Source organism: Meriones unguiculatus, chromosome 11 (genome assembly GCF_030254825.1).
Source record: "Meriones unguiculatus strain TT.TT164.6M chromosome 11, Bangor_MerUng_6.1, whole genome shotgun sequence".
Lineage (NCBI taxonomy): Eukaryota > Metazoa > Chordata > Mammalia > Rodentia > Muridae > Meriones > Meriones unguiculatus.
This window is the reverse complement of record NC_083359.1, coordinates 74,627,362-74,646,864: the sequence shown is the minus strand read 5'-3', so window position 1 is coordinate 74,646,864 and position 19,503 is coordinate 74,627,362. Positions and strand designations below refer to the sequence as shown.

At 47.3% G+C, this 19,503-nt stretch overlaps 1 protein-coding gene across 1 annotated transcript in view; it reads left to right on the top strand.

Annotated features, from left to right (window-relative positions):
- Lamc2 (laminin subunit gamma 2) overlaps positions 1 to 19,503 on the top strand; it is a 64,818-nt gene extending 45,315 nt beyond the window's left edge. The window contains exons 11-23 of the mRNA XM_021632876.2: positions 1,424 to 1,669; positions 3,241 to 3,386; positions 6,043 to 6,199; positions 6,459 to 6,664; positions 7,711 to 7,790; positions 8,867 to 9,016; positions 10,256 to 10,400; positions 11,106 to 11,255; positions 11,716 to 11,830; positions 12,673 to 12,872; positions 14,939 to 15,097; positions 15,190 to 15,289; positions 17,923 to 19,503. Coding sequence (XP_021488551.1) covers positions 1,424 to 1,669; positions 3,241 to 3,386; positions 6,043 to 6,199; positions 6,459 to 6,664; positions 7,711 to 7,790; positions 8,867 to 9,016; positions 10,256 to 10,400; positions 11,106 to 11,255; positions 11,716 to 11,830; positions 12,673 to 12,872; positions 14,939 to 15,097; positions 15,190 to 15,289; positions 17,923 to 18,176 — 2,108 coding nt within the window. The 3' untranslated portion in view covers positions 18,177 to 19,503. The remainder of the gene's footprint in view (positions 1 to 1,423; positions 1,670 to 3,240; positions 3,387 to 6,042; positions 6,200 to 6,458; positions 6,665 to 7,710; positions 7,791 to 8,866; positions 9,017 to 10,255; positions 10,401 to 11,105; positions 11,256 to 11,715; positions 11,831 to 12,672; positions 12,873 to 14,938; positions 15,098 to 15,189; positions 15,290 to 17,922) is intronic.

Below are 19,503 nucleotides of genomic sequence, written 5' to 3'. Positions count from 1 at the left end.
CCTTCTTCCTGTCCCGACGCTGTGGACCTGTGTGAATAGCTTCCATCCTGGAGAACTTCTGGGTAGTTATAGTTTCTTTGGGTTAATCCTCATGTGCACATCCCAAAGGGAAGTACTTGTGGTGCCCAAGCTGTGCTCTGAGCAGGGGCTGGTGCAGTTATGGAGGGAAAAGTGTAGCGCTGGTTCTGTTGGTACTCTTCTGTATTTATTTAGGAAATGAAAGCTTCAGACCAAGTACATGATCTAAGTCCCCCTGACCCTCTAGAGTCTTCTGTAGCCCACGCTGGCCTTGAGTTTGGTATTTGAGGATGACCTTGAATTCCTTTTGAAAAAATATTTTTTTTATTTTTAAGTGTGTGGATGTGGATAGGGTATGTGTACATGAGTGCAGGTACCCACTGGGGCCAGCAGAGGTCGCTGGATCCCCTGAAGTTAGTCATATGTAGTTGTGAACAATCTCATGTAAGTGCTGGGAGCCTAACTTGGGTCCTCTACAGGAGCCACAAGTGCTGTTAACCACTGAGCCATCTCTCCAACTCTGACCTTGAACTCTATTCTCTTGCCTCCTCCTCCAAATGCTGGATGTATAGGTGTATGCCACCATATCTGATTTTATGCAATTGTGGGGAATCAAACCCAGGGTTTTGTTGATGCTAGTCCAGAATCTACCCTCTGAGCTACATCCCGGTCCTACTTTATGTTGTTTTTTAACGAACTAGGGTAAGAAGGAAAATGCAATGACCTCCGACTGCCACGTAGCATTGGGCAACAGCCTTGATGCCACTGACATTTCACGGCCTCTGCATCCCCGCTGGCCTTTACCCAGCTAGCTAATCAAGCCTCTCTCTTTGTGGGGCTGCAGTATTCTAATCTGTGGTGACCATGACCATGGAGTGGCAGTCTCAACTCCTGTCACATGCACTTGCTCCAGAGGTTACTGTCCGAGGGGTCTGGGATTAATACGTATCTCAGTTGGGGTTCTATTGCTGTGGAGAGACACCGTGACCAAACCAACTCTTATAAAGGAAAACGTTTAATTGGGGCTGGCTTACGATTTGAGGGGCTTAGTCCATTATCATCATGGTGGGAATCATGGCAACATCCAGCCAGATATGGTGCTGAAGAGGTGGCTGAGAGTGGATCCACAGGCAGCAGGAAGAGACAGTGACACACTGGGCCTGGCTTGAGCATCTGAAACTCAAAGTGACACATTTCCACCAACAAGAACACACCTCCTCATAGTGCCAGTTCCTATGAGTTTATGGGGCCATTTTCATTCAAACCTCCACAATGCCTTTGCCTGTTTTTGGTTTGTTTTTGTTTTTGTTTTGTTTTGTTTTTTGCCTGGTGCCTTAGGCCTCTTCTCCAGTCCTACCATCAACAGGGACCAATCTGGATTGATCACATGCTCCTTCCTTCCCAGGTGCCCGCTGTGAGCTCTGTGCTGATGGCTACTTCGGGGATCCCTTTGGGGAACGTGGCCCAGTGAGGCCTTGTCAGCGCTGCCAATGTAACAACAACGTGGACCCCAGTGCCTCTGGGAACTGTGACCAGTTGACAGGCAGGTGTCTGAAGTGCATCTACAACACAGCTGGTCTCCACTGTGACCAGTGCAAGGCAGGTTACTTCGGAGACCCGCTGGCTCCCAACCCAGCAGACAAGTGCCGAGGTAGGACCAGACCCTAGACAAATTATGCACCTATCTCTTCCTCTGTGTGTGTGTGTGTGTGTGTGTGTGTGCGCGCGCGCACGTAGTAAAGACACATGAGCTCGCTTTAGTGTATTCATGAAAGCAAAGGCAAGGTCAGCTAATATCATGAGGCAACCGATCCCTTGCGCAGCCTGACTCCTGAACAATCTGCTGCATTCACCTGCCGAAAGCCTTAAGACCCGTCTCCCCTGCACCAGATTCTGAAGACAACACTGGAGGCTCTCAAATGGTTAAACCTGGGTGGAAAAAGTTAAAAGAAAAAAAAAAAAAGTCAGGTTTACATTCCTGAGTGAAAGAGCAGATAAAGTGGGGCCACGTCGGATGCCCAACCCCAAGGCAGGTAGGCAGAAAGGAAGCTGCCAGCAATCAATGACTCGCCTGAACAAACCGAGGTGGGGCGAGGGGCAGGCCGCAGAGCCGTTTAGAGAGCCCTCTCGGGAAGTCGTGCTCGTGTGCGAAGGTTAACCACTGACACGTCTCCGACTGAGCTTCAAAGCGGCCCTCCCAGGGGGCTGCTCAGATCAAAGCCTGAGTGTGCATGCGGGTGCACCCCTCAGCTCAGCGCTCCTCTCAAACCTCTGCACGCCTTCGAGTGCAGAGCCACGCTCAGCCCCCACACACGGGCGCGCAGAGGCTCCGGAGGACCCCGGTGCCTGCCTGAGGCTGAGGCACAATGATCCTGAGTGAGGGGCTAGCCTGAGCTACTGAGCAAGACCTCGGGTTTTGTTTGGTTGTTTTTGTGTTAAAGCAAAGAAACACACGGTCCGTTGTTTTAGGCATCATTAATATTAGACAGCGTCCTTCACTCAGCCGCCTGCCATTGGCCTGCAGTTTGCACCTCAGGACTAAGGCAGCAGTGATGACCAAGTCCTAGCTCCCCGGGAGTCCGCGTGTTAGTAAGGGAAGAGGCATGGCAAGCACGTGCGAGCGGTGGCAGAACACGGAGCTCCGGGCTCTGGGATCTTTAGTGCAGCGCCTTGCCCACTGGTATGCCCCTGCCTCCTGAACAGAGCCTGGCACGCAGCGGGGCTCCGGCCTCCTCTCACCTTTCCTGTGGTGTGAGGAAAGAACAGTGGCTCCTCTGGGCTCCCACGGCTGCTTCCCTTTATTTGTTCTAGGACCTGAGCAAATTATTCAGCTGCTCTGAGCTCACATTCCTCATCTGTAAAACAGAGGGCAGTGTTTACATCTGGCTCAAAATAGGCCCTAAAAAAATGCACTTTACAAGCAAAATCAGGATGCCAACAAAGTACCCAGTAGGCTCTTGGTTCAATGAGAGGAGGAAAATTCTAACCATCCCGGCACCTCTCACACACACACACACAGACACACACACACACACACACACGTCACACTTGTGTGATTCCTTGGGCATCTTGTACAGGGATGTGCTTGAGGCCACAGCCACGGGACAGATTTGACACAGTATGAGTGACGGGGTGGGACGCTTGTTCCTCTCCCTTGCCATAGCTCCCTTTCTGGGACGAGCTGGCTGGGAATGTACCATTCATCCCACTTCTCATCTCCAGCTTGTAGCTGCAACCCCATGGGCTCAGAGCCTGGAGAGTGCCGAAGCGATGGCAGCTGCGTCTGCAAGCCAGGCTTCGGGGGTCCTAACTGTGAGCCCGCAGCCCTCACCAGTTGTCCTGCTTGCTACAATCAAGTGAAAACTCAGGTATGCCAGCTCCTCCTTCCCAGCCCCCAGCCCAGGCAGTCAGACTCTGAATGGCTCTGTGCCCCCATCCCTCACAGGTCTGGGCCCCCCAGATTTCCTGGGGATGGCTATTGGTGTTACTATCTTAAACATGTGTGTGTTTGTATATATGTGTGCATATACATAAAATGAGAGTTCAGTGCCCAGACCCCATGTAAAGGTAGACAGACAACTCCTTGATCTTGCCCTCTGACCTCCACAAGCGTACCCTGGCATCCGTGTAATGCACATGCATACACGCACGCACAACACTCATACACATATGCACACAATAAACACAATAAAAATTTTTAAAATTTTACTAAAAATATTGTGCATAATAATTTCACAGTAGGTTTACATTCTCATCTATAACCGTTTTCAGGATCTTCTGGCAGATCCTGTCTCCCCTGGTACTCGTGACAACTTAGTGAACCTGGGGAATTAAAGCATTCTAAATTCAGTTTTCAAGGGCTCGTGTCTGAAAATACTTGCAGTGTTTTTCAAAGTGGCATGGCCACATGGCACTGGGGGTGCCACTCATGTCCCCCACAAGTCCAGTGCTCTTTCCGTTTGTCCTGCTTCGATTCTTTGTTTCTTTGTTTGTTTCTTCCTTCCTTCCTTTCCTTTCTTTCTTCCTTCCTTTCTTCACTTTCTTCCTTCCTTCTTTTCTTTCTTCCTTTCTATCTTCCTTTCTTTCTTCCTTCCTTCATTTCTTTCTTCCTTCCTTTCTTTTTCTTCCTCTCTTTCTTCTTTCTTTCTTTCTTCCTTCCTTTCTTTTTCTTTCTTCCTTCCTTTCTTTTTTCTTTCTTCCTTCCTTTCTTTTTCTTCCTTCCTTCCTTTCTTTTTTCTTTCTTCCTTCCTTTCTTTTTCTTCCTTCCTTCCTTTCTCCTTCCTTCCTTCCTTCCTTCCTTCCTTCCTTCCTTCCTTCCTCTCTTTCTTTCTTTCTTTCTTTCTTTCTTTCTTTCTTTCTTTCTTTCTTCCTTTCTTTCTTGTGAACTTGAAACAAACTAGAGTCATCTGGATTGAGAATCCTCAGATGAGAACTTGCCCCCATCATACTGACCTGTAGGCAGGTCATCCTCTTTATTGATGATTAATGTGGGAGGGCTAAGCCCATGGAGGGTGTTTACCACCCTTGGTGGTCCTGGGCAGTGTAAGAAAGCAGACTTCGCAAACCATGGAGAGCAAGCCACTAAGCCGTGTTCTTCCGTGGCCTCGGCTTCAGTCCCTGCCCGGCGTTCCTTCTCTGGCTTTCCTTTGTTGTGGGCTGTAAGCAGTAGGACGAAATCAATCTTTTTCTGCTTTTGGTCATGGTGTTTATCACAGCAACAAAAAAGCAAACTAAGACCCCTCGGGGATGTGCTTCTCTCCTGCTGGGTTCCCTCCCCTCCAGAGGTGTCCTTATGCGTCCCAGAGTAGATCATGGTGGCTCATATCTGTAATCCCGGCATGCACGTGGGGCAATCCTGGGCTAACTAGTAAGTCCCAGACCAGCCTGGGCTACAGAGTGAGACCCTGTCTCAAAAGATAAAATGACAAAATGAAACTAAAATTTAAACTTCAGAGATGAGCGGACTTGGTGTTGTTAATTACTAACAACTCTTTTCTAGAGGGGACCATGAGGGGCAAGTTAAACTTCATATGTAGAACACACTCAATATGGTTTTTTAAATGTTTTTTTTTTTTTTTTAATGTGTGTGACCCTTTTGCTGGCATGTATGTCTGTGAAACCCATGTGTGCCTGCTGCCTGTGGGGATCCAAAGAAGTTCCTTTAGGACTGGAGTTACAGTCGGGCGGTGGTGGCCCACGCCATTAGTCCCAGCACTGGGGAGGCAGAGGCAAGTGGATCTCTGCGAGTTCGAGGCCAGCCTGGTCGACAGAGTGAGTCCCAGGACAGCCAGGGCTATACAGAGAAACCCTGTCCTGAAAACAGCAAACAAACAAAAAGTTTCAGATGGTTGTGCGCCACCATGCGGGGTTAGGACCTGACCCTGGGTCCTCTTCAGGAGCAGCACATGGTCTAACCACTCAAAAGTCTCTCCAGTCCCTCAATCTGGTTTTGTTTGTTTGTTTGTTTTTGTTTTTGTTTGGATCTTTAATTTACATAGGCTATTTAATAGCCTATGGAAAGCTAGTTTGAGACAGGGTCTTATGTAGCCCAGGCTGGCCTTAGACTCCCTATATAATCTGAGAATGACTTTGAGCCCAAAGGCTGAGATTATAGATAGATGTGTCCCATTTTGCTAAAAATATTACTTATTTTATTTTTATTTTTATTTCTTTGTAGCAGTAAGAACCAAAGCCCACATCTGCTGGGCAAATACTCTAACACTGAGACGTAGCTCTGGCCTCCGTAACCTTCTCTGGCAATTTCTTGGTGGCAGGCTCTGATCTTAGCACTCTCAAACATTAACCCACTCAGCACAAGGAAGAACCGTATGAGCAGTATGTTTTTATCACCCCTATTTTATAGATCATCAAATGACTTGCCAAGGTCACTGGCTAGGACAGCGGGCCAGGATCCGCCACAACAGACCAAGCATGTCCGGCTGCTGTCCCCGATATGGGCTGCAGCCCTGGGGGTGAGCTGTGTTCTTCACCCTCTCCTCTGATTCCTTTCCTGTGTACTTTCAGATGGACCAGTTTACCCAGCAGCTCCAGAGCCTGGAGGCCCTGGTTTCAAAGGCTCAGGGTGATGGTGGCACAGTCCCCAGTGCGGAACTGGAAGGCAGGATGCAGCAGTTGGAACAGGCCCTCCGGGACATTCTACGAGAAGCCCAGGTTTCAGACGGTGAGAAAGGCCAACTCTATCGGCCAGGAGATTCGTGCCCTAGAAAGAACTGTGATACTGGTCATAGACTCTTCATGGCATCACCTCTGTGGTATCTGTGGCCAGCCGTTGTCTGAAGATTGTCTGTGACATTCTCCTGGCACGTGGACGGCAGAGTGAAAGAACTGTCGCAAACATTTGTCACTGCTGTTTTTCTCATTTAACACTGTCAGTCAGCCTCATGGGTTAACTCGGGGCTTGTTTTCCTCTTTGTGTGCAGGTGCTAAGAGAGCCCTCAGTCTCCAGCTGGCCAAGGCAAGGAGCCAAGAGAACAGCTACCGGAACCGCCTGGATGACCTCAAGATGGCTGTGGAAAGGGTCCAGGCCCTGGGCAGTCAGTATCAGAACCGAGTTCAGGATACCAGTAGACTCATCTCTCAGATGCGGCTGGGCCTGGCGGAAAGCGAAGCTTCCCTGCAAAATACTGTATGTTTGCCTGGTTACAGTGTCTGCTCATTGCTGCATGTTGGAAGCTGCCCCACAGGTCCCACTGTCTCTCTCTGTCCCTGGATTTCTTGGTCTATCTGGCAGGTAGCTGGCTTTTCTTCTTTGTAACAGTCTCATTGTGCCGTTGGTCGCTTGAAGTGACATCATGGAGACCTGATTCAGATCCCCAGAACCCAGTAAAAGCCAGCAGTGGTGGTATATGCTTGTGACCGCAGTGCTGGAAGTGGGAACAGACGGGAAGATTCAGGGGAATTGCTGGGCCTCAGTTCAACCCAAGCGGCAAATTCCATGTGTCTCAAAAAATAGGGTAGAGAATAAAAAAGAAAGGCATCCAAGATGAACTTCTGGTGTTCATGCATGTGCAGGCAATTATGCGTGTGTACATGCAGCTGCACACACAAACACATATGTGTATATATTGTGTTTTTTTGAGGCAGGGTTTTACTGTGTATCCCAGGCTAGGCTCAATATCATGATCTTTCTTCTTCTTCTTCTTCTTCTTCTTCTTCTTCTTCTTCTTCTTCTTCTTCTTCTTCATTTATTTAATTTTATCTTATTGGTATTTGACTGCATGTATGTCTATGCAGGGTGTTGGATCCCTGGAACAGGAGTTACAGACAGTTGTGAGCTGCCATGTGGGTTCTGGGAATTGAACTGAGGTCCTCTGGAAGAGCAGTCAGTGTTCTTAACAGCTGAGCCATCTCTCCAGCCCCTAATCTTCCTGCTTCTGCCTCCAAAGTATTATAAGTGTGCACTACCAAGTCAGAGAAATATATATGCTTTCAGTTCATCTGTATTTTACATAAACTTCTTTTGAAATTGAATTGAATATCTACTTTGTTCTTGCCAACACACACTTTTTTTTTTTTTTGTATGGGTGATCATGGTGACTAGGGACCTTTGGTATGTCAGGGTAGGAACTCCTACATAGCTAGTGAAAAGTCCTTCTGGCACTTCTGTTTAGGCTCCAAACTCAAATGCAATACTTTAACTGATTCCTTTTCTTTTTCTTTTTTCCTCCATAGAACATCCATTCCTCAGAGCATTATGTGGGGCCAAATGGCTTTAAAAGCCTGGCTCAGGAGGCCACAAGATTGGCGGACAGGTAAGTGGCAGTGTTTGGCACCTCTGCTCGAGGCACGACTGTGGAACATGAGGACTCAAGCACTCCATTTGCCCCACTCCAGGCTCCTCTGCAGCCATCCCTCGCCTGGAAGCCAGTTTTGAGCCATTTAGCTTTCAGGGTATGTCAGGGGACAGTCCACAGGGCTGTTTGGCAGGAGCTGGTGAAAGCGTTCTCTTCCCAGCTTCCTCTGTGACGCACAGATGGCTTTAGGACATGTTTGATGTGAGCCTCCTGGCAGTGTGAAATGAACTAGCCGCTGGAAATGGGTGTTTGCAGCTTTCAGGGACTCCTCAACTCCCACACCAGGCCTGAGAACAAGCAGCAGCAAGTTGTTGGCTTGCTTTCTGGGGGCCGAGTATACAAAGAGCCCTGGAAACCAGCTCTGTAGGAGCCCACGGATCACAGGCGGAGCTCCCTTGGTTCTGGCTTTCCACTAGGAGTCCTACCATGTTCTAAAGCTTTGCTAGGTGGGGTGGCAGGCTCTGCTAATTTTGGGTGAAATTCAGTCCTCAGAGGGGCTGGCCTCTGGTTTTGTACTGTGAGCTGCCTCCTGAGTCCTGAGCCCATGGTTTTTGTTGTCTTAATGCTACTTCGTAGAACCAGGAGATCAGAAGTTCATAGGAGACTTTTATTGACTGACTTTCCCCCTGAGTTATAGACCCACTCTAAAGTTCCAGGGTAATTGGTAGGGAGCTGGACACTAAACCTTGGGAGTTCTGCTTTCAGGAAACAGCTCATAGACACAGTGGTCTGTCATTCTGAGCAAGCACTCACCTACTGTCTTCATACCGTCTTGGAGTATGGCATAAATAAAAATGACCACTGAAGGGCAGCAATATGAGGCTTACTCTCAAAACAAACAAACAAACCAACAAACAAAAACACTTGATTCTCAATGGTTCCTCTAATCCCATGCACTCAAGTCAGTTCTGTTTGGCTCTTACCAGCCAAACCACTTCCTTTATTCTTTTCTGAGTCTGCAAGAGAGATTTATGTTACTTACCTGTGCTAATTTTTCTATGAAAACCCTAATTCTCCACCTTTAATGTCTCCAGCCATGTTGAGTCAGCTAACACAATGAAGCAACTAGCAAGGGAAACAGAGGACTATTCCAAGCAAGCGCTTTCACTGGCCCGCGAGGCTCTGAGTGGAGGAGGAGGAAGCGGCATCCTGGACAGCTCTGTGGTACAAGGCCTTATGGGAAAGTATGTTCAACCTAGTCCTCATCTGGGTGGCCATAAAAGCAGAATCCTCCCAGCGTGTAATGCAAACAACACTTGAGAGGCACCACATTTCTTTGAAACTATACATTAAGTATAGTTAAAAGGGTGGTCTGTGGGGAGCCACGATTGTGGGTTTCTGTTCTTCGGGATGGTGGGCTGTGAAAGTTGTCAAGAATAAGGCCTACTGTAAGAGATAAGGCAAGCTTCCTCAGAGCTCAGGGACAGGCTGCTGAGAGCTAAGGCCATTTTCTATGAAGATCTTTTTCATAAAGACAATAAACTTACTGATCAAGCAAAATTAATAATAACAGCAGTAGTAATAGGGACTAGAGAATGAGTATTACTTTGAAGAAAGTAAACTTTTTTTGTGTTTGTTTGTTTGTTTGTTTGTTTTCCCAGACAGGGTTTATCTGTGTAACCTTGGCTGTCTGGACTCTCTTTGTAGTCCAGGCTGGCCTTGGACTCACAGAGATCTGCCTGCCCCTTGCTCCCTGAGTGCTAGGATTGCAGGCTGTGCTACCATGCTCTGTTGAAAGTAAACATTTTTAAGACAAAAGGAAAGCTTTTGAAAGCTAAGTGAAACTTGTGTTCTGACTGAGACATGGCAGTACAGGGAGAAATGGTTCCCCTTTGGTTTATGGGGGTATACAGAAACCCATCTGACAGGGCTGGCTACAGAAAAATAGTATTTATATTGTCAGCACCTGGGAAGCTGGAGTTGAATTTCTCTGACCAAACCTATACAAGCTTTAAGGTTATTTTTAGATTGTAAAGAGTCACATATTTGACATATAACCTAGCTTCTTTATCCTGCTCATTCTAACTACATGTACATGTGTGTACATCACATGCACACTTTATCCCCAGAGAAAAAGAGGGAGGGGGTGGGAGAAGGAGTGTGAATTATCATGAAGCCCTTGCTGGAACTTACCACGTAGACCAGGCTGGTCCTGAACTCACAGAGATCTACTTTTTCACAAAGAATACATTCTGCCATATGTGGTTGTACATACCCACAAACCTAGTTCTTCGAGGCAGAGGCAGGAGGATTGCAGTAAGTTTCAGGCCAGCCAAAGCTGTATCATGACACCCTGTCTCCAATATAAAAAAAAAAAAAAAAAAAAGAAAAAAAGAAAAGAAAAAAAGTAAGTTCTCAAGGCTTTTCCTCCATTATTACTATTTTTATTATAATTATTGACCATCTACTTTTCCTCCCTACAGATTAGAGAAAACCAAGTCTCTGGCCCAGCAGTTGTCAAGGGAAAGCACCCAAGCCGACTTTGAAGCTGACAGGTCTTATCAACACAGTCTCCGCCTTCTGGATTCAGCGTCGCAGCTTCAGGGACTCAGTGATCTGTCCTTTCAGGTGAGGCCACCAAGCCTGTGCACATGACACACAGACAGACTTTCTGAGGCCATGAAAACTTTCTTCTCTAGGGATTTCGTAAGGTTGTTCAAGCCCTCAGCTTCTTCTCCACGTTGACTGTATCAGTCAACATCACGTTACCACAAAGCACTATCTGAGGTAACTGACTTATCAGGAGAAAGGGTTTCTCTAGCTTAGTGTTTCAGACAGTTAAAGACACCGTGCCTGCATTGGCTCTGTTCTGCCAAGGGTGGCAGAAGGTCATCTCCAAAGGACAGAGGCAAGTGTGACCAATTCCTCTTGAGATCACATGGCCTAAAGACCTCCTCCTACCCCCACAAAGGCTCCATACAACCCCATGCTAACCAGATGCTTAATTCATGGGTGATGACTCCCATTCAAACCATAGCATCAACTTTTGGCTTTGTGGTAGGAAGAGCACAGGTGCTCCCCATCACCCATTGTCCTGTTGTTGACCCCACTGAACTCTGAAAGGGGAAGGGACTGGATGTTCCATCTTGACCCTGTTAGTAGAGGAAAGTTCCATATCTCCTCCCCAGTTCTGGGGACCCTCAAATTGAAACCAGTGGGGAATTATCATGGAGTTTGATGCATTTCTCCGCACTGCCAACAAGAAGACTTTTGCTATCAAAAGGTTCGCGTTTTGCCAGGAGCCGACAGTCATTCATATCTTTGTACCCACAGGTGGAAGCGAAGAGGATCAGGCAGAAAGCTGATTCTCTCTCAGACCTGGTTACCAGACAAATGGATGCGTTCACTCGGGTGCAGAACAATCTGGGGAACTGGGAAAAGGAAACACAGCAGCTGTTACAGACCGGAAAGGATGGAAGACAGGTACCTTCTGTTAATCCATTCACTCAGTCAAGAAGCGTGCACTGAATGGTGACTGTGTGAGTGAAAATGGCCAGAGCCACTAACAGAAACCCTCTGAAGGTCATGATGCCACTGGCTACAGAGGGAGTGACCAAGATTGGAGTTTTGATGAAATTAGCTTCACCCAGTGAGTCAGCATTTGAGCCTAGGAAGGGGACCCAGGCATTCTAGGAAATACCTAGTGTTGAAAATTGTGATTTGCAAAACTCTTCCCACCCCAGTGATGGGCAGGAGTCCAAGACTCTCCTCTCAAAGGCATGTGCTGTTGACTTACAAAGTTCCTTCCTGATCCGATTGTAGAGGGCTTTGCTCCAGCACCCCCAGACTGCGGTGAGTCACAGCACTCTGTGTCACGGAGAAGTTGTGTCAGGGTGATTGTGCTAGCAGGAATGCACTTATTCTAATCTTGCTCTATTTACAGAGTTCAGGTCAGCTGCTCTCCCGTGCCAACCTGGCTAAAAGCAGAGCGCAAGAAGCACTAAGTGTGGGCAATGCCACTTTTTATGAAGTTGAGAATATCCTGAAGAACCTCAGAGGTTAGTGCCATGTGCCCCAGGTTGGAATTTTGAAGGTACACTCATGACTCATTCAAGTCCTCATTTTCTGCCTTAGGGGTGGGTGTACCTCCCGGGTTATTAATAGCTGCTCAGTCATTGTTTTTCTAGGTAATAATGATCTCATTAATACTTGATGGAAATATTTCACCTAAGTGCCAGGAGTCTTGAGTTCTGATCCTTACTGGGCCCTATAACCAGGTCAAGTTCTCCATTTCACCTTTCCTGATCTTTATATCCTTCTTAAGGGGAACAGGAGACCTCTGAGGTCCTTCTTATCCAATATGTCACTACTGCGTTGATATTCTTTTCTTGGACAGCCTGGTTGGTTCCAATATGGGTTGCATGGATATAATATTTGGCTCCGAGGGGCTTTGGGGTGTGCCTTGAAGACATTTGGTTAAAATTTCAGCATTATTCATTAATAAAGAAAAGGGAAGTCTTCAGATTCTCTTTATAAAAAGTCCCTCTGACCACACTCCCAACTCTGCGATTACACTCCAATTCTGTGACCACACCCTAACTTTGTGGCCACACCTATACTGATCTGCTTCAGGCTTTGGCGAGTTACCTGCTCTTTCTCCCCTTTGCTTGTTGAAATCCTCGCAGTGGCAGGGACTTAGGACAGGCAATAGCTACCACAATGGCTCCTTTGAGAGATTCTTTCTCCTGGGAAAGAACAAGAAACCCCGGCCACAACATCCCACATCCCTAGCCAGTAATTATCCCCTTTCAGATTTTTTCCTCAAAACATCAGGCTCTCTCATTCAGTTTTAACTTAATGTCCTTGTCTCTGTGGCAGTATTTTCTTTTCTTCATTTCAGAGTTTGATCTGCAGGTTGAAGACAGAAAAGCAGAGGCTGAAGAGGCCATGAAGAGACTCTCCTATATTAGCCAGAAGGTTGCAGATGCCAGTGACAAGACCCAGCAAGCTGAAAGGGCCCTGGGGAGTGCTGCTGCTGACACCCAACGGGCAAAGAACGCAGCTAGGGAGGCCCTGGAGATCAGCAGCGAGATAGCACAGGTAAAGAAGCATGGATGTACAGGCTGCCACAGGCAGTGCCCAACATAGCCTTACCATAGGGAGAGAGCTTCAGCTCAGTTCAGCCCCTATGGCTCAGAGTCCTGGAGAGTCCACAGCAGTACCACACCACAAGCCCACATTTCTGCTGGATAGATCCAGTCACTGGCCAGCAGCTAACACACCATATTCAGCGCCCTCTTTGGACAGCACTGTGGGAACCAGCCACAGCTGTTCACTGTGGAGATTTCTAAGGCTGCTATCAGAAAATACTTTGTTTTGAAAAGCAGAAACGACTTTCTCACCATAATGGAGGCTAGCATCCAGAATTAGAGAGTCAGCAGGGCTATCCTCTTGATGCCTCCGGGGAGAATTCCTCCTTTCTTCTTCCCAGCGTCTGAGGACAGGAGTCTTTGCTTTTCCTTGGCCCATGGCTCCATCAGCATACTCTCTGCTTCTGCGGCCCCTGTCATCTCAGCTCTTTCCTCCTCCTTCTCCATCTGTCCCTCCTTCTTCCCCCTCCTCCTTATGAGAAGACATCCATCAAGCCAGCCGGTAGCGTCAAGAGCTTTTAATCCCAGCACTCAGGAGGCAGAGACAGGTGGATCTCTGTGAGTTGGAGGCTAGCCTGGTCTACAAAGTGAGTTATAGGATAGCCAAGACTAACCAAAGAAACCCTGTCTCAAAAAAACAAAAGGCATCAATCATGTTGTTGAAGGGTCCACCACTATACTCCAGTATAACGTCACTGTGGATAATTACATCTACAACAGTAAAACAGGCATGGTGGCTCACACCTTTAGTCCTAGTATGGGGGAGGCAGAAGAAGGCCTCTGTGAGTTCCAGGACAGCCTGGTCTACAAAGCAAGTTCCGGGACAGCATGGCTACACACAGAGAAAGACTGTCTCGAAAAACAAAAAAGAAGAAGAAAAAACAATCTATAACAGTCAGTTTTCAAATAAGGTCATCTTGTGAGTTGAGAGAGAATGTGCAAGGGACAAAGACTCCACCATATTGAGCTGGGTAAGCCCTTTGCAACAGAGAAACACCTGTAGCCGTTAGAACTTCAACATCTGATTCAGGGTGCTAAACTTAACTTGTAACAGTTATCGTGAGTGTTTTGCTTCTCAATATGAAATCCTGGAGCTCCAGAGCCCTCTCTGATCTCTGTCTGAGCTCACCCTCTTGCTTTGCCTCTGTCCTCCACTGTGCATGCGTGGTGCTGGAGACAGAGATAAGAGAGATCTAGTCCCTTGCTTGAAAGAGCACTTGGGGCAGTTGGTCTTCCAGCTGTTCTTCTGCTCTATGCCTAGAGCCCACGTTATCAGCTACAGGGGAAGGAATGCTTCTTGGTGGAAAGAGAGCTCCTTTGCACTTAAGCACAACTTCTAGAGAGCTGGTGCCACTCCAAACACCTCCTGAGGGAGCTCTTGGTAGCTAGACTGTTTGACCTCAATTTTAAATCACTTGGTAACCCACAAAAATAATTTCAAATAGTTTCCCTTGTTTAATGTACCTTTTTTATACAGCATCAAGCATTAAGAACTCCTGCAATTGTTTAATTGCAGCTTATGCATGAAGGAATTGCTGAGCCTTTTCCCAGCAAAAACAAAACCCCACCACTATAGCCGATTCATTTGTTGTCTGCACTCCAAGCACGACTGTCTTACGACTGTCTTAGGGTAATCCTTGTAAAGTTGTTATAGTTGTTCCAAAGATCAGGGCAGTAATGGACCATGACAGAGAAGGATGTTTCTTGTCCTCTGGATTTTCTCAAATGCTTTCCTGATCATGTTAAAAAAAAAAAAAAGTTTTCTAGGCACTGAACTGAAAGGGAAACAGTGTTTCTGCACTGACCCTCCTACTCTCTAGAGAGCTAACCTAGAACTAACTTGCTTGAGGCCCAGCCTGGGGAAGGGAGTGTCCTCAAGTCTGACTCTCTCATTGTTCATCTGGCTTACTCCATCAGAGCCAGGACTGCAGCTGTATTTTTTCTACAATTGTCCTCGGGATGTTTTGGGCCTCACCCTCTCCCTCCTTCCGTCCCTGGCTCCCTTTATTTTCCCAGGAGATTGGGGGTCTGAACTTGGAAGCCAACGGGACAGCAGATGGGGCCTTGGCCATGGAAAAGGGACTGGCCACTCTGAAGAGTGAGATGAGAGAGGTGGAAGGAGAGCTGGCCAGGAAAGAGCTGGAGCTTGACACAGATAAGGACAAAGTGCAGCTGGTGAGTGATGGCGTCTTCCCACTGTGAGCTCTCTGTAAAGTTGCCAAGCCGAAAATAACCTCTCAGAACACCTTTGTACTCATTGTCCTCAGGTGATTACGGAAGCCAAGCAGGCCGATGCCAGAGCCAAGAGTGCCGGAGTTACAATCCAAGACACGCTCAACACCCTGGACAGTATCCTACAGCTGATAGGTCTGTGCAGCAACCTCAGCTTTTCTGCTCAGGGACTGTCCCCAGAAGACTGCATGTTCTTAGTCCTGATGGATGGGGATCTCAAGTTCCCCTAAGAACATCTGGAAATCTGCTTTGTTTCATGCCCAGACACTTGGGTCAGGCTGCTTTACGTCTTCTCTGTTGGTAAACCACGTCTAAGATGAGTCATAGAGTACTTGTTGTATCTGGAAGTAAAGGTCTGTGAGTCAGAGAACTGGGTGTGTCCCAGGAACTTCCCAGAGGACCGGTCAGCTTGAGGGGCCCTGCTAAGGGTGGGGGAGCAAGCCCTCAGGATCAGGCAGTTTTAAGTAGGAGAGTGATGTCATCTCTGCTCTAGGGAGGAGAACTTGAAGGGGGCTTAGACGGAAGCAGAGAAGGCCACCTAGGGGAACTATTGGCAGCAGATCAGGAGCTGGTTATGAGGCAGCAGAAGTGGGGAGGGGGAGAGCGTGGAGGAGAGGGCTCCCCCATCTGCTGAATCTGATGCTGTTCCTCCCTAGACAAACCTCTCCCTGCTATGACCAACTGGGCAAACAAGAGCCTCCTGGATAGATAACCCGGGGTGCGCGTGCGTGCGCGCGCACACAGAGAACAGGAGATACTGTGAGACACTGCAGATTTTAGGATAGATTTATTAGCACAGTATGGTGGGGAATCAGGTTTCCCCATTGTTGTCTCCCAAAGAAAACGGGTGCTGATTGAAAGTGTGAGTCTGGGAGCTAGAGAGGTGGCTCATTGTCTGGCAACATTTGCTGTTCATTCTCCCAGGGGACTCCATTTTAGTTCCCAGTACCCGTGTTGGGTGACGCATGACCATCTGAAACTCCACTCCAGGGGCATCCGGTACTCTCTGACTTCCACAGGCACCCACACACATACAATACATAAACACACACATGTACACACACATTATGCACACACCATTTTTTTTTAAGTCTAAATTTAAGTAGTTCATGGGGGCCCTCATCAATGGAGACTGCAGTGAATAGGGAATAGGAGCTGGGCTACCCATATTCATGACATCAGGGAGAAGGCCTGGCTATGCTTCACCAGTTGAGTAGAACAACTCCAACACCTGATTGCCTGGTGGAGGACTGTCATCACACCGAGAGTCCGGTATCGTCTGTGTTGTTACACGGATGGGTGTGTTTGTGATCCAGTGAGCCCAGAGGGAGAAATGTCCTTAAAGATTAAAGATACAGTCTCCCTGGTGAGATTTTTTAGCAGCATGGCTTAGCATTCTAAAAATGGTAATGGAATTAATGGAGCCTTTAAAGGGAAACAGGAGGGAGAGGGGGTAGCGGGGACTGCTAAACATTTACTGTATGTCAGGTACTGTGCCAGGAGCTCTCATGGCATAACCATTTAAGTCTTGTTAGTGGTCTGGGAGGTGGATTTTATTACTTTGTTTTACAGGGAGATAAACTGAGGCCTCAGAGCACACAGCAAACAGTGGGCAAGGTTTCTGCTGAGATCTGTGTCTCCCGTGTTCCTTCTTTTTCTGAATGTGGCTTCCCGTTTGCATGTTATTTCAGTCCCAAACTTGTTTTCTGTGCTTGTCACAGAACCCTCAATTCTTGAATTTCCCCATGAAGGGACCATTGGGTCAATACTTTCATTATGGTGTAATTTTTACTCCAGGCACTCTCTTGAGCTTTGGGATGATAACTCATTATCAATAATAACTTGTACTGTAAGCTCATGCATTCAAATACTACCCCTGGGCTTGAGAGAATTGACTCTCACAAGTTTTCCTCTGACCTTTACACAGGTGTGAGGCAAATGTACAGAGACACAGAGACATGGACACACAGACACATATACACAAACAAACAAACAAATAAATGTGATTTAAAAATTTGGAGCAAACAAATCCTATCACTGACGCTCATAAACATGAGGCAGTCTGACCTTGAGGAAGCTGTTCAAATCTGCTTGAACTAAGCACATATGGCTAGGCGCCCTCATGCTGACTAAGGCTCTGTATAGTGTATGGGTAGAATACACCTGAATGAATGCAGTGACAGCTGCCATTGGGAATAAACAGACATGTAGCCTGATTGATTCCCATTTTTTTTCAAGCTAGAATGAAGTCTTCCACCATTCTCCAGCAGCTGGAATTCATCTCCCAAACAGCTAAATATACCTTGGCTTCTGTAAACCCTGAGACTCAGCCAGTTTCTAAAGGTCTCCTGAAAGGAAACAGCAAGATGGTTCTTTGGGGAGATATAGGAAGCATGTTTGGAGTTGTTCAGATCCCAGGGGGGGGGGAGCTGTGTCAGGCACCATAGACAGTGCTCAGCCCCCATAACCTTTAGCCTCTTCTCGGAGCACGAAGTGTCATTTCAACCAGATAGAACTCCAGACTTACTTGATTGGCTGCACAATGGAGCTCAGTCTTGAACTCAGCTGTTCATAGCACAAATGCTTGCCTCCTGTTCTCAGAAAGATCTCTACTTTATTCTTACCATAAAGCAATCTCAGTGTGTGACATGCTATTTCCTCGGGGCAGGTGGAATCGAGACTTTGTTAAGATTTCAGAAGTATACGTGTGTTCCTCAAGATCTCGCCACATCTTTTCTCTATTAACCCTTTCTCATTCCTTCGAGTAGATCAGTCTGGCAGCGTGGATGAAGAGGGGCTGCTGCTGTTAGAACAAGAGCTTTTCCAAGCCAAGACCCAGGTCAACAGTCAGCTGCGGCCCTTGATGTCTGAGCTGGAGGAGAGGGCGAGACAGCAGAGGAACCACCTCCACCTGCTGGAGACAAGCATAGATGGAATTCTGGCTGATGTGAAGAACCTGGAGAACATTAGAGACAACCTGCCCCCAGGCTGCTATAACACCCAGGCGCTTGAGCAACAGTGAAGCCGCCATAGAGATCTGTCAACTGCGGTGAGGGACACAGACCTCCGGAGTGAGGAGCCATCTCGTGTGGATGGGCTGGGCTCAGGATATTTGAGGATGTTTAATGGGTTTGTTCAGGTCTATGGGACCCAATTCCATCCCTGAGACCATGGGTACATGAATGTTTTCCTGTACCAATATGGTACTGTTTGCTTCCTGATGCTGGCAAGGAAGCAGACAGCACCAGGCATGAGACTGATCAAGGACCAACTGCACCATCAAATGTTGACCTCAGAACAGTCATACACTGAGTCCTGGGATATAGAAAGTTCTGCTGCATATGTCAGGACAAGAAATCTGATCCCACTGTGGCCGGTAGAGTACTTCGGCTTCACCCACTATCAGTTGTGTTGTCCAGATTTCCTCCACTGCCCACCCAGAGCATGAGTATGTCCTCTGCTTTCAAGCTGAGTGCAGTGAGCAGTGATGGGCACATGGCCTGGAAATCTGGCCCATTTGGAGCAATGGTGCCTGCAGCCACCCTCTCCCCTTCATGCTATCAGCCTGAGTGTGACATCCTTTCCCCTAATGATGCCAGAACAACTTAGAGACTCTATTTTTATGAAAGCACGTTTTTTTGTTTTTGTTTTGTTTTGTTTTACCAGCCAAGCAATCATTGGAAAGGTATCTCCTTTGAGTTTCAAACTGATATAAGAAAATGTATCTTGGGCATTAAAGGAAGTAGAATAATTATCTAAAAGATATGTTAATCTTAATCCAATCCTCCTTTGCAAACACTAACAGTCATAGACATCTGTGTGCTGTATGTTATTTTCTCACTCTCCCTCAATCAGGGATAATCTATCCTTCTAACATGTATTTATTGAGAGCCTTCTATGTGCCAGAGGTGAGCGGGACAGTGCCAACATCATCTACTCTCACGGAATCGGCTGTCTGGTGAGAAGGACAAGCACTAGGCATAATAAATGGAGACTCCCAAGCCTTGTTCATCTCCAGTGATATTTATTGCAGTCACCCTTTGGTCTGAAACCTCTTTTCTCCATAGAACATGTGTTGCAAGACAGCCCCATGGGGATACTTGAGTTAGGGCAAAGCTGAAGTTGCTCTGAGTTGTACACATTTCTCTGTGTTCCAGCCGTCCCTCCACCCCTTCCCACAACAGACTGTTGCGACAGGCGATTGCATCACGCCAATGCCGGCGGGAATTGCTGAAGGAACCCGAGGCACTTGCACCTCGGCTTGGAAGACCTCTGTACTGTTTCACTCTGCATTTCCTCATCCTGTTGTGGATATGTATTAAATAAAAGAAGGAGTGTTAGATGCTGGG